Source organism: Myotis daubentonii, chromosome 16 (assembly GCF_963259705.1).
Source record: "Myotis daubentonii chromosome 16, mMyoDau2.1, whole genome shotgun sequence".
Lineage (NCBI taxonomy): Eukaryota > Metazoa > Chordata > Mammalia > Chiroptera > Vespertilionidae > Myotis > Myotis daubentonii.
The window spans coordinates 22059547-22074284 of record NC_081855.1 but is presented as its reverse complement, the minus strand read 5'-3'; the positions used below and the strand labels follow the sequence as shown (position 1 = coordinate 22074284).

The following is a 14738-nucleotide window of genomic DNA, read 5'->3' as shown; positions in this document are numbered from 1 at the left end:
AATGCCATTTGGTTTTAAGATCCCACGGCCTGGGCATCACCATCACAAAACCAAAAAGCAAACCTTTATGAGGAGGTCTCTCTGGCCAACCACCCTGCCAATCCATTCCCTTCCATCCCCACTGAGGGAATACATTCTTAATTTGGGGACTAGTGGAGGGCTAGACCCATTGAAAGCTGGTACAGATGCATGCTTGCTGACTTTGCTCCTTACCTTTGAGGGCACAGTGCATCCTAGGGAAATAAAATCTGCACATGCCCTGACTCAGTTGGTTAGAGCTTCCTCCAATATGCCAAGGTTGTGGGTTCGATCCCCAGTCAGGACACATACAAGAATCAATCAATGAATGCATAAATAAGAGGAACAACAAATCAATGTCTCTCTCAAGTCAATCAATAAAAGAAAAAATCTACACAGATCCTGGAAATCAAGAATCTAGTCAACAAGAGGAAAGGGGTTGTTTCCCAGCATGTCTACAAAGGGCTCTGACCTTTCCACAGTTAATGTCCCAGCATCTACACCGGAGCATAGAGAGGCCATTACACATAAAAATGTCTGGATGCCTGCCACTGGCTCTATGATGAAGCTGGAAAGTAACAGGTATTAAACATCCCAGTTCTTTTCCGTGGGATGGATAAATACCCTTTTCCTAGAAGGGCTGCATCTGTGCTGGTTTTGACATTGCTTCCTTTGAGGTGTCTGCAACCTGCTACCAGTGTTATTGGGCCTGGCCAACTGCAAAACTGAAGAAAATGGCAAATTTAAAGGCAATATATAGGTGTGTGTGGTGGGGGAGGAGAGAGGGTAAACAGTATATATAATAGTGGCCTGAAATAACGTTGCTGACCAAGTTCTCATTTTGTTTGGGGTAAGTACTGGACCATTCTGCCCAGTGACCCAGGATGCTCAGAGCTACATCCTGCCATACCTTTCTGTCCTCAAGGAGTCATGGCACACATACAGCTCTTCAAGTCTCTTCTAGAGGCTAAAGTCCAATTTTCCTGACTCTTCTTGTCAGGGCCAGCTCTATCATATTTTGAAGGCACCACTTTGCAAAGTAATATTCTAAAGGCACTTATTCCTTTCGTGGGGAAGCAGGAGATAAAAGTGAACAGATTCAAATGCCAGCCTCTCCCTTGCCCCCAATACCCCATCTGCTCCAGAGCTTAGTGGAGATGCTTGCTATTTAAAACAAACAGCCTTACTGGCTTCACATGATCATCTGTTTATTTGGGTCATGTGGGGACAGCAGCCAGGGGATGTTAGGCAAAAGCAAGGGTTTAGAAAGGAGGCTCTTTCTGGGCCTATAGTTGCCTACAGAAGCCTGAAAATGGTCAAACAGCTTTTTTTCATCAACTAAGATTCCCCTAGTTGGGGAATGGACAGATATCTCTGTCAAAGTGATGGGTGAGGAATAGAAGTCGAGGGGAATGAACAGAAGGGCTGTTTAATGTTTTGGCCTCAGCTTCCTGTTCCAAGGGGGTGGAACTTAGGTAGAAGCTGCCAATTGTATTCATTCAACGGAATGGGAAAAGAAACATTTTTGATGTTTTAGCAGAAAGGTTAGCACATTTTGAGAATGATCCAAAGCCCAGGCATCTCAGAAAATCTGTTCTAAAGTTTCTTTGTGCCTTCTAGGTGTTTAATACCTTTGAGGCAGAAGAAACCTGGGACATCATCCATCAATGAGTGCTTTTTCACGAGATTTCTATTTTCAGTCTTCCTTCTCCAGCTGTGTGCACCCTAACGCCCAGATCAAATCCCTCAATTTTTTAATATGCTGAGCTAGACATTTCCTAATGACACTGTCTTCCATGCCCCCCATTTACCCCAACAAAGCCATATGTATAGGCTTCACACTAGATCCCAGATGTCCTAACATTCCATGCCTGACCTCTGAAATTTTGCAAGTGGCTTTAGGGAGCTTTTCACCTATCATAATTAAGACAAGACCAGAAATAGAAAGTCAGCTATGAGATGAAGAGGAAGGAGCAGACAACTAGTCCAGCCAGAGACACACCAGACACTATTCATTTAACAAATATTTATTGTGTGCCTAACATGTGCCAGCACTGGGCTGGGTATCCTTGTAGCCAAGGCCAGGTGATCCTTTGGTAAGCCAGAGTGGGGTAAAGGTCACAGAGCAGAACTCCATATAATACCTGCAAAAGGCTAGCTTTGTTCTCTACCATAGTGCTGGATGTAGCACAAGATCATATGATTACATAAAGGCCCATAAAGTACTAAAAGAGATACTCATTTTAGAAGGTTAGGGTCCCCAATAATCATATTTTTTGTAAGAAGGAATAAGAAAAACTAAGTGGATTTCAAGTAGGGTTAGCCAGCTGAACCTGATTCCTGATAAGCCTACCCTGAATGATGACCAGGGTTTTGAATTACTTTAATAGAGGTGAATCCTATAGAGTACTCATTCAATCATCAATGAAGTGGGCTCTCCAGCGCCCGAAGTTTCCATCTAAGTCTTTACCTACCATCCTCCACTCCTTGTGAGTTGTCAAAGGACTTTTCCTGAACCTACGGAACAGGTACAATCAAGTTCCACCTCGCCATTATGTACTTTCCCCTCTTCATTGCCTCACACGTGTCACAGCTAGAAGAGTTGAGATCACTGGGTCCAAACTCCCAAGAGAAGGTATCCAAGGTCTCAAAGCTGCTTAGTGTCAGCTGGGATGAGAGGTGGCCTGGTTCTCCTTTGACTGTGTGAAACAGGCCAGCTGGGGTAGTGAGTCCAGAGTCCTGAAGACCTCACAGAAATGGATGACGGTAGGGAAATAACCTCTTCCTTCCAGGCTAAGGACAGGAATCCTCATTAACTCTGCTCAGTGGTGCTCAATAAACAAGGTTAGCAAATGACTGAGAAGGCAAAGCAGAGGATCTCAGAGGACACTGCACTGCCTCAGGCCACTCTGAGGAATTAGGAGTTTCTAACTGGGCCTGGGTAGGCAGGGATACTTCAGGGGGAGCTGGCCTAAAAAGGTGACTCGGGGAAGGGGCAGATTTTTATCCAGGCAACCGCCCTGGGTGTGGACACTGAGTAATAAGGAAAGATATGCAGTTCAAAAGCAAAAAGGGAGGAGCCAGCACTATGAGCTTTTCTGAGAAACCAAAGAGGCTAGCCACTATGCAGCCAGAGAGACTTAGGATGTGGATGACTTAGGAAGGAGGAAGCTGATAAAGTGGAAAAAGGCACAAGGGAAAGGATGAGGGCTTCAGTTAGTCCTCTGGCGGGGTTCGGGGAAGGAAGTTGTGGCTTTAGAGTAAACTAATTCAGGTTATGGAGTGAGACTGGACAAAGTTAGTAGAGAAAGGTAAAGTCTTCAAAATGAGTTAAGAGCCAGCTGGATCAGTTAGAGTGGGGGATGTTGATGATAGAGAAGGCCCCTCCCAGGGTACAGGGCTGGAATGCAATCAGTGCCCCCCCAGAAAGGACTAAGTTCTACTGTCCCGGCAATCCAAGCTCATACCTAAAAGCAAGGCTGCAGGATCAAGTCTTTAAAACCCAAGAGATCAGCTGCCTGCACTCTAACTGATGCCCTTTCAGAAGACTATACAAGGTCCAGAGCAGTGGCCTGAATAGACTGCCTAGACTAGATCCAGGGCTCAGCTCCATGCCTGCAACCAGAACTCTTACCAAGGCCCCTGGGCCCATTGGGAAAGTGTATACTGGGCAGTGCTAGGGATACTCCAGGACACTCCAGGAGCCACTGTCAGCCTGTGCCTCTCCCACCCCTCCAGGCTGGGGGCTGGGATAGTACATCCACTCAGCCTCACAGTGCTCAAGTCCCCATACCCATCAGAGACACCTCAGATGGCAGTGCTGGAGCTGACCAGTCATCTTTCTAATGTGTTACTCTGTGATAACTCTCAACCATTTGTTAAACAGGTCCTCAAACCTCAAACCATAAACCAACATCAAGTCTTAAATGTAAAAAATAATGCCAAAAAGAGCCATAATATAATATAGGCAGACATTTTTGTTGCTCCTAGGGTGAATGAGGTGTCTACGCATAAAGGCAAACAAAGGAAATATAAAGGGACAGCCTGACATATTTGATTACATAAACCCTCTAAAAGCTCCTTAACTGTAAAAACAAACAAAATCACCATAAATAAAAGGAAAAGGTTAATGATAAAATGGAGGAAAATATTGGTAAGATGTGCCTTTGCAATTCAATAAAAAGAACACTGGATAGAAAAATGAACACAGAACATAATTTAAAATTTATAAAACAACATATGAAATAATATATACAACATAAATATGTGTAAATATATGAAAATGTTTGACCTTGCCAATAACACAATAAAATTAAAACAATGAAAATATTCTCGCCTATATATTAAAAGGGTTTCTAAAAATTAGTCTGCTATCAAACGTGTGGTAAAGACAAGCACTTATAAAAATGTAAACTAGTACAACCTTTTTAGTGAGCAAATTAGCAAAATATATAAAGAACCTTTAAAAGCCTGGCCGGCATGGCTCAGTGGTTGAACGCTGACCTATGAACCAGGAGGCCATGGTTCCATTCCCAGTCAGGGCACATGCCTGGGTTGAGGGCTTGATCCCCAGTAGAGGGTGTGCAGGAGGCAGCCAATCCATGATTCTCTCTCATCACTGATGTTTCTCTCGCTCCCCCTCTCCCTTCTTCTCTAAAATCAATAAAAAAAAAAAATGTATATTTTTAAAAGAGCCTTTAAAAGAGTCATATCCTCTGCTCCAGTGATTTTTTTTTTTAAACATTTTTAGTGGATTTTTAGAGGAGAGGGAGAGAGAAAAAACATCGATGTGAGAGTGAGACATTGATTGGCTGTCTCCTTCATGCCCTACTGGGGATTGAGCCCAAAACCTGGGCATGTGCCCTGACCCGGAATTGGACAGGCAACCCTCCAGTGCAGGGAACGATGCTCAACCAACTGAGCCACACTGGCCAGGGCTGCTTCAGTGATTCTTACATAAACTTATATTAAAGCAATAAGTAAATAAATATTTGTATAAAGATATTCACTAAAGCATTATTTACAATAGTGAAAAGCAGGAAACCTAAATTTCCAACAAGAAACAATTGGTTTAGTGAAGTAACACTCGAATACAGCATATGAACAAGGTTGTCAATAAACCAAAATATTAATGATGATTGTCTTTGGGCAGTGTGATTACTGGTAATTTTTATTTTCACAAGTTTTCTGACACAGACTAATTTTATAATTAGCAAATGTTATCATAATGTTTGCTAAATGCAAAAATTATGAAACAGTAATATACAATATGATCCCACATTTACTATTTAAAAATATATACATATATAAAAACACTAAGATAGGTAAAATGTAAAATAATTCCATTTGAGTAATGGAATTGTAAATCTTTATTCATTATCTTATAAATTTTGTATAGTGAAAATGCATTACTTTTATAAAATGAAATTATGTCAAAGGGGAAAAAAGTTTTCCTGTGTTTTATCAGGAAAGGCCTCATACTTTTTTTTTAATCCTCACCTGAGGATATGCTTTTATTGATTTTAAATGTGTGGTTTTTTTTAACCCATTTTAGGCCATAAGTGTCTGTAGACTCAAGCGGCAGACCTTCCCCACACATCACGTGCGTCTAAAAAAAAATAAAAAAATTTCCCTAAGTGACAGCCCTAACTTTAAAATAATTTTTCATGAGAATTTTCAGCTGGATAGAAAAATGAACACAGAACATAATTTGACCTTGGTCATATTTTCTATCCAAGAACACCCAAATTGTAATATATTTATTTTTATAATATTCATTGCAAATCGATTTTTTAAATTAAATTCAAAATATTGTGGCGTGTGGGGATGGTTTCCGTTTTGGACGTGTGGCAGTTAACTAATTATTGATTTCAGAGAAAGGAATGGAGAGGGAGAGAGACAGAAACATCAATAATGAGAGAGAATCATCGATTGGCTATCTCTTACACCCCCCCCCCCCACTGGAGATCGAGCCTGCAACGCAGGCATGTGCCCTGATGGCTCAACCGTGACCTCCTGGTTCATAGGTCAACGCTCAACCACTGTTTTTACTGATTTGAGAGAGAAAAAGGAGAGTGAGAGAGAAACAATGATCGGTTGCCTCCCATATGTGCTCCAACTGGGGATCAAACCCATAACCTAGGTATGTGTCCTGACTGGAAATCGAACCTGAAACCTTTTGGTGTATAGGACAACGCTCCAACCAACTGAACTACCTGGCCAGGGGCTCATACTTCTTGTTCTCAACTAACCCGACCTATTGCTGTGGGTCTACTTCCCTTACTAGTCTTTATTCTGAAAGCTGTCCCATTTTACCCCCAAAAGCAGATTTCATCTCCCCCCTCAAACCTATCTAACTCTTATCTTTCTGATGCTTAGCTCTGAAGTTTCCCCACTGATTTTAGAGAGAGTGAAAACTCTAAAAAAAAGGAGGGTGGGCAGGAACTAGAGTTCAGTAGTTGAAGTAAATGAGAATTAGGACAGTGAAGGCTGCAAATATTTATAGTTCTAACACCTGCTGGTAGAAAAGGTCACATACTAGCTTTTCCTAAAATACTGAATTAAGATTTACAATTAGGTAAATTTCTCACAAATCTGGATTTCTGACTTCCCTCAAAGAAATGAAAAGATCCAGGGGAGGTAAGAGATCAATCAAAGGACTTATACATGCATATAATCATAACCAATGGACACAAACACTAAGAGCGTGAGGACATGTGCTGGGGGTGGGGGTGACCAGGGGGAAGTCAATGGAGGGAAAAGGAGACATATGTAATACTATATGTAATACTATAAACAATATATATATTCCAAATAAAATAAAAAAAAGAAATGAAAAGATCCAACAACACTGGGCACCTATTTTTACATGGCAATAACCAACAGGAACTGAATAAAAGCTACTTCCTTTTAGTCAGAGCATGAGCTATCCCTTGTTGCCTGGCCCCTGGGGTAGAAGATGAGGAAGTACTGTACTTCCCTTTGTGAATGAAAAAGTCCTTATTAGTGCTCATCTAGGTCACTGAAACACTGAAATACAGGCCAGAGTTTGGTCCATAATGCCCATTTTGGCTCTCAAGGCAGGAATCCTGGACAAGCAAGTTGGAATTGAGGATCCTGTCGGACCAGACTAGAAACCCCCCTTTTCCCAGCCAATTTATGGGAGCAGGCCTGCCTCACCCAGGCCCCGGCCCCGGCCCAGCAGTGCTCTCTGGATGGCTTTCCCTTTTGGACAGCAGCAGCAGCACATTTCCCTAGGGGCTGACTGGCTGCTAGAGCCAGCCAAGTCCCCCAGCTGAGAATTTCCTGGCTCTGGTTTCTAGACTCCCAGGCCACACTCCCTGAACAGCTCCACCAGATGGCAGGCAGCCTTTTCTTTTCTTCAGATTTTGAGTTCACTCACCCTACCTAGGGAAGATGACTTGCTGTTTTTCTGACAATTACTACCCTCTTCAGCAAGATTAAAAAGCACACCAGTTCTGTGTTCTGCATGTGAAATATTTAGTGCTGTCTACTAAAAATATTTTAAAAATCCTTCTTCACTTATTATACAATTAGGTATTGTCTAGGAGTCATTACCTAATTATCAGTTATTTAGTTATTTTACATTGATTCTGATCCAACATGTACATGCGCTAGAATTTTATTTTGTGGTTTCACTAACTACTTAATTATCTGCACGACTGCCAAATACAAAATTCTATGGAAATTTGGTAGCATAAATTAAGAACTAATCACAAGTAATTTCACTTATTAAATCTTGCTCATTGATCATAGGCTGGAAAATAATATAACCTCAAAGGGCAAAACGGTGAGAATGGGTAAGAGATACTTTTTGTCTATTCCCTGTCAAATAATTGATGTCTCCTTCCCTAGAGGTGGGTCAAATTATTTCCAAATCTTGAGATCTGTTATCCTGAATCTTTGGACCTGAGTTCAAATACCATTTTTTTTACTTAGCTTTGTGAATAAATTTAGGACAAGTCACTTTAAGTTCTCTGAGCTTCCCTCTCTTTTAAAGCTATCACACAAGGAAACCATACCATTTTGCAGGGTTACTAAATGATACAATTTATATAAAGACGACCAATCAATATTGTTCACTTCTGCAGTGCATGGAAGCTTCACTTTTGCTTTTGTTCAAAAAGAGACAGTCTACACCTGCAATTTTATACTTGAGGCCTTGGGACTTTTCACTGGAGTTACTGGAAGATTTTCTGACTAGAAACTGAAAACTCAAAGAATACCAAGAAATGAACAAGTTGAGAAGCCCACTCTTTGTTTGCCCTTCCAGATGTTTTCGTACTTCTCTCACTTAACTGCTGCTGTAACTCTGGGAAGCAAGAATTCCTCATCTTTTGAATGAGGAAGCCAAGGCTTAGTGAAATTGACTTAGTCTGTAAGTGGAACTGGAATGTAAACTGAGGCTGGTGAACGGTGATGCCTGTGCTCTTTTGTTTTTCATTCCCTTAGGGTGGCTAAAAAGCCTAGGACTTAAACATCCTTTGCCCTCTTTAGAACAGCATATACAAACAAGCCAATTATGCCAAGTTCACTCGCACTTTCTAGTTCATCCCTTCTTATCTCATTTCCCTGGCTCTTCCATTTCCCAGAGGAGAGCCCAGGGTCTCTGATATTTTTGCAGCAGCTGAGATGGGCGGGTAGGCTATACCTCAAAGGGCATCTGGCGGTGTAAGGCCTTCACTCAGTCACAACATAGTCCCTGGAGTAAAAGCATATCCTCCAAAAGGCAGCATTAGCTGTTCCAACCAGCAATTAAAATAATAAACTGCTGCTTTAGTCATTTGGGTGAGTCACAGCAGAGGATCTGAATGCCTTTACAGAGCAGAGTGGGAACTCTCTGGCATGTATGTGAGGCCCTGCTGCTAGCGGGGTGAGACCCATGTAGGGCTAATACTGTGCTGGCACGAGCACCAAGAGATTTGTACTGGGGAGCATTAGAAAGGTTCGGGACCTTGAATGCCCTGCTCCAGGAGGCAGAAGCCAATTTATTCTACTAGCAAGCCGCCTCTGAGTTTTACTGGGGTTACTGCCCATTCAGCAAATCCAATCTCTCAAGCACCAACTTCCCTAAAAAATGTGGCCAAGTCCCTTTCCTAGGGTACTTCCTGGATGGCTATAAAACTGCTGTTATCTTTGAGACTTTCCTACTCCCAGAGGGCTCTTCAGTTTCCCAAAATGGGCCTTCTTCCTCCTAATGTGCAGATCTATTTGTTGGGTGGCCACCCAGAACATCTGATCCTGTGCCATAAAAATAAGAGTGGATGGAACTTCTTCTTGAGCCCACACAGGCCCCAGGGTTAGTAATATACATGTTCTATACAGAAACAGCCCTTGTGGGAAAGAAGGCCCAGCTAACCTATAAAATACATACCAACACAGAACCAACTGTGCCATCTACTGATGTAAACAACACATTACATGCATGCTAGTCAGCCAGCCAGATAAACCAAAAGAATGAAGACAAAAGAACATTGAAAACAGTTTCTTTCTTAGAACTCTCTGTATTACTTTTCATATAACATAAGGCTTTTGAAAAGTTACTGTTTAAGCTCACTAACCATTCCCCTGCAGCACCTTAATTAACTAGATATCAAGTTTGATCCAAAGGACTGATCCTACTTGGATATATTCTAGAGAAGCAGGACAGATGGAAAGAAAAACAGTCAACTGTGACCATAAACATTAAAAGGTTGAAAAATTATGTCCAGATAAAAAGACCATAGGGTAATAGATTTTTTTCTTCTTTCTACTTTTATTTTTCAAATTTTATTTACATAAAAATATTTATCTGGGTAGCAAATGGGTATTTCAAGAAAATACCAAGCGCACAATTTAATCCATTCCCACAGTGCAGTGAAGGTGCTTGAATGAAAAAAGGGCCAAAGGTGCCCCCGTGTGGCCACAGAGGAAAATGCTGTAGTTTAAAATGCTACTACCTTTTTTCTTTTTAGTTGATTTGAGAGAGAGGAAGGGAAAGGGACAGAGAGTTAGAAACATCAGTGATGAGAGAGAATTATCGATCGATTGATCAGCCCTCTCCTGCATGCCCCCTACTGGGGATCAAGCCCACAACCCGGGCATGTGCCCTGACCAGGAATCGAACCGTGACCTCCTGGTTCATAGGTCAGTGCTCAACCACTGAGCCACGCCAGCTGGGCGCTACTACCTCTTTTTAAGAGGCCTTGGGTTTTCCATCTTTTCCACACCTTGCAGTTGTATTACTTGTAGAAGTTGGTGTAATCACATCATAAGCTTTGAATTATATCAAGAGGAGAGATTTCGTTATATATATATATTCACACACACACACCAAAGTTTTAAGTAATCAATATGAACTCTTAAAATTAGTGAAAACTCTACCACAGAGATGCCAACCCTGCTAGGACATGGAGCACTGCTCTGGTAAGTGAAAAATCAGGCAAGGATGTGGGGTCAGGGAAGCAAACTGTTGGAAGCAAAACAGATTCCAAAGAACAAAAGCAGCTTTAGTCCTCCTTGGAAAACAAGTTCAGCTTCTGTTACCATTTGAGTTATAGGAGATCAGAAGCCAGTGCCAGGGACCAGAATAGAATTTAAGATCATACCACAAAGATTTAATTCCATACCAATCCATCAATATGAACGTGACCTCCAGACATTTAAGGCAAGTATCATTCAACACGATACATGGGTCAATAACCTTTTTTTTTTTAAATGTTTTTTATTGATTTTGTTAGAGAGAGAGGAAAGGAGAGAGAGAGAGAAACATCAGAATGGCTGCATCCCACATGCACCAGGACCAGGGAATCAAGCCCACAACATGAGCATGTGCCCTGACTGGGAATCGAACTGGTGACCTTTCAGTGCACAAGACAAAGCTCAACCAACTGAGCCACCCAGTCAGGGCAATCACCTATTTGTTTAAAGAAAATAAATTGCTCTTTCCCCTATACCAAAGTTATATGCTATCACATCACATATCACACAATTATAAAGTACATGCATACCTAAAGAATTTTTAGATGTCTTTTAAAAATGTTTTCAACGGCCCAGCCAGCATGGCTCAGTGGTTGAGTGTCAACCTATGAATAGGAAGTCATGGTTCAATTCCCGGTCAGGGCACATGCCCAGGTGGTGGGCTCAATTCCCAGTGTGGGGCGTGCAGGAGGCAGCTGATCAATGATTCTCTCTCATCACTGATGTTTCTATCTCTCTCTCCCTCTCCCTTCCTCTCTGAAATCAATAAAAATATATTTTAAAAAATGTTTTCAATGTTCTTGTTAGATATCCAAATGCAAAGAAGACACAGCTCTAGCAGTGGAAGCTTCCCTTGTCACGTATCTTTTAAACTCTAAGTGCATTCACAACACCTATAAAACCTCCTCCATGACACAAAGCCTTAAACCTGGGACAATGAAACTTGCACACATCTTTGGTGCCTCCAGTTACATAGCTTATTCTCTGGGATTCTCTAAGTACTAGATCTAAACAAAGGCTAATACTGTGCCTGAAATATATTTTGATCAGGCAAGGAGTATAAATAAATGCACTACTGTTATAACATGGAAAAATACTTATAAGGTATAAAATGAAAAAAGCGTAATATAAAACTAAATACACATGCTGAAACCGGTTTGGCTCAGTGGATAGAGCGTCGGCCTGCGGACTGAAGGGTCCCAGGTTCGATTCCGGTCAAGGGCATGTACCTGGGTTGCGGGCATGTCCCCAGTGGGAGATGTGCAGGAGGCAGCTGATCGATGTTTCTCTCTCATCGATGTTTCTAACTCTCTATCTCTCTCCCTTCTTCCTCTCTGTAAAAAGTCAATAAAATATATTAAAAAAAAAAAAAACTAAATACACAGCATGAGTACAACCAAAGTTAAACCCAATCACACACCCCATCTACAGAAAGAGAGACTAGAAGGAAACACTAAAACACCATTAGTGGTTGTGTTTGAGAAGGCTGAGACTTGGAGTGACTTTGTTGCCGTTTTCTTTCACTTTTCCAAGTCTTTAATGAGCACATGCTAGATTCTTTTTTTAATGACACAAACAAGCAAAAAATAAATACTTATTGGCCACTAGTTGCCTCCTAACTCAATTACCCTAAAATTCTATCAAGACAGAAATTTACCTTGGTTTGGGTCTGGCATATGATTCAAATGTGTCATCAGAGGTCAATAGAGCAGGCTGGTGTGGGTGAGCACAGATTATTGGACCAGAGGAATCCAAGGCTATGCATTAAATCTTGGTTCTGTGTGACCCTGGGCCAAGACTGGTCTCCTCAACCTGTCAAATGAGAGGTTGGACTAGAACAGTGGTTCCTAATCCTGAGTGGGTTACTGACTGCTCTAAGTCAGGAACCCTTCTCTCCAGGAACAAAATGAAACAAAACACATATGCTCACAGAGCTTTTAAAAACAACCCAGGCTGGGCCGGCATGGCTCAGTGATTGAGTGTCGACCTATGAATGAGGAGGTCATAGTTCAATTCCCTTCCTCTCCGACATCAATAAAATTATATTAAAAAATTTTTTTAATAAAATACAAACAACCCAGGAGGTTTATGGATTCTCTTGAGGCTCACAGACCAGGTTAAGAACACTGATGGGTTACTATGTTATCTTCTGCAGCTGTTTCCATCGCTACAGGCAGGTATAACATAATCCTATTTTCATTTCCTGTATCTTTGCTGAGGGCCTGGCCTAGCTACTGGCAAAATATGCCAAGGTCATCAGTATTCTGCCCTAACCAATAGCCACCTTTCTAAAGTGTGGCTTAACTATTCTGCTCCGGTCTTCTTTGTAGGTAACAAGGGACTCTGTCTGGCACCATACTCAAAAAAATTCAGTCTAAATAGAATGCTAGGCTGCTGAAAGTGAAGCTCAACAGAGAGTAACCAAAACACCAAGAGAACAAAAAATGAGACTCCTTTTCCAGAGGCATTCCTGCTGAACCCTGACATTCCAATTAGAAACATGTTTTAAGAACATGGTTATCCTGGCCTCAGAATTCTCCTATGCTAACAGGTAGGTAAATACAGAGGGGATTACTAAGGAACCAACACCAAAGTAGTAACTGATCAGCTACAACTGATCTGCCAATAGATGAGAATTTAAGCAACGTAACTATCTTGCTCCATTTCTTATTTTTATCATCATTCACCCATTCAAACTCAAGAGTATATTTCCCCAACCCCAGGATTCAAACAGGATGGACAGTTTTCAATTCAGAATTACTCTTATATTAAAAACAAAACAAAGCTCCATTTCAAATGTCATATACTAGTAAAACTACTACAAACAGTACTTTCAACAGGTTGGAGGGAAGGGTATGGCTTCATTCTGTTGTGTCTCAGTCACTCATATCTGGGAGTTTTGCTTACCTAATTGTTTCTGGAATAAGCAACATCAAAATGGACATGAGTCAGGAATGTGACGTTTCCAGGCACTCCCCAGATCAGCCCCTCTTCTGGCATTACTAAGCTTCCTCTCCCTGACTCTCCCGCCATCTACATCAGGCCAGTTCTTTTCCTAGGACTGACTCAGGGGCAGTCAATCATATGTACCCAGAGAAAGTCTTCAGTCTTCAAGGTGACACTAGAAGAGGGCACAGAGCCTATCTGCCCAGGTGTACTGCCTCCATTTGGAGGATGAGAAAGCAGGATGCTCTGTACAGTTCTGACCCAGACCAGGTTCCAAAAATAATCCTTTTAGCCTCAAAGAAGCAGTCTAAAGCTAAGGTAATCAGTTTAATTCAGGTCTAAATCCATTATGAGTGTTCTGATGGCTTTTTGTTGATGCTGATAATCACAATTCTTCCTCCTGAACTACCATACTACAATGCCCTGTAACTTAAAAAAGGGGGGTTGGGGGAGGTCTAAAAATGCATTAATTTATTTTTGTTTTTAAAGGTAATTCCACATAATGCTACCAATAGACCCATGGTAGAATTCCTCTTGCCACCCCACAGGCCACTCCAAGCAAGCTGCTTCATAGAACTTTTCCAACTGTGCAAGAAGTTTGGAGTTAACTGGCAACAAGCCTGAAAATCTGGTTACGTATATAGGTACAAAGCTGGTTCATCAAATCCCTGTTCTGACCCTCAACCCAGTGCATTTCAACTAGGGCATCATCTACCTCCTTCTTAATGTTTATCAAACACTTGAAAAGGTAACGTCCAGCCACTCCTTGGAGAGGGTGCTCTTTTTCAGACACTGGGTTGATGAGCTGCTCAGAAGCCTCTCGGTCCTGGGCTCCATTGCTAGAGCCTTTACAACTTTCCAAGACCTCCATGTCTCCCTTTTCCTCACTCCTTTCATCCTCCATGGGTCCTGGGTTTCCTTCCTGGAAAAGCGAATCCTGGACTGGGCCATGGCCCTCAACAGTGGCTGACTCGCCTTCCTGTAGAGCAGGCCCACTCTCTGGGGGGCCCTGGGCCAAATCTTGGCTACTGCCAGACTCTTCGGGGGTGAACTTTTTCTCTTCCAAGGCTTGGATGACATCCTCAGGAGCTCGAGGAACTTCTCTCAATTGTCTCACTCGTTCTCTTTTCTTTCTCCTTAAATGAATCCAGGAGTTTTCTATGGCTGTTAGGAAAAGGCTAACTTCCCCCTTTCCACAAGGAACTCGTTTATGCTGGACCTATTTGGAGGAAAAAAACAGAATTTTATAGGAAATCACCCTCAAAACATCCCCCCACTTTTTTTTAAAAAGGAAA

General features: G+C 41.8%; 1 protein-coding gene across 1 annotated transcript in view; it reads right to left on the bottom strand.

The window, feature by feature from the left end:
• Positions 1 to 2029: 2029 nt before the first annotated feature.
• METTL16 (methyltransferase 16, RNA N6-adenosine) overlaps positions 2030 to 14738 on the bottom strand; it is a 78337-nt gene continuing 65628 nt past the window's right edge. The window contains exon 10 of the mRNA XM_059669151.1: positions 2030 to 14662. Coding sequence (XP_059525134.1) covers positions 14048 to 14662 — 615 coding nt within the window. The 3' untranslated portion in view covers positions 2030 to 14047. The remainder of the gene's footprint in view (positions 14663 to 14738) is intronic.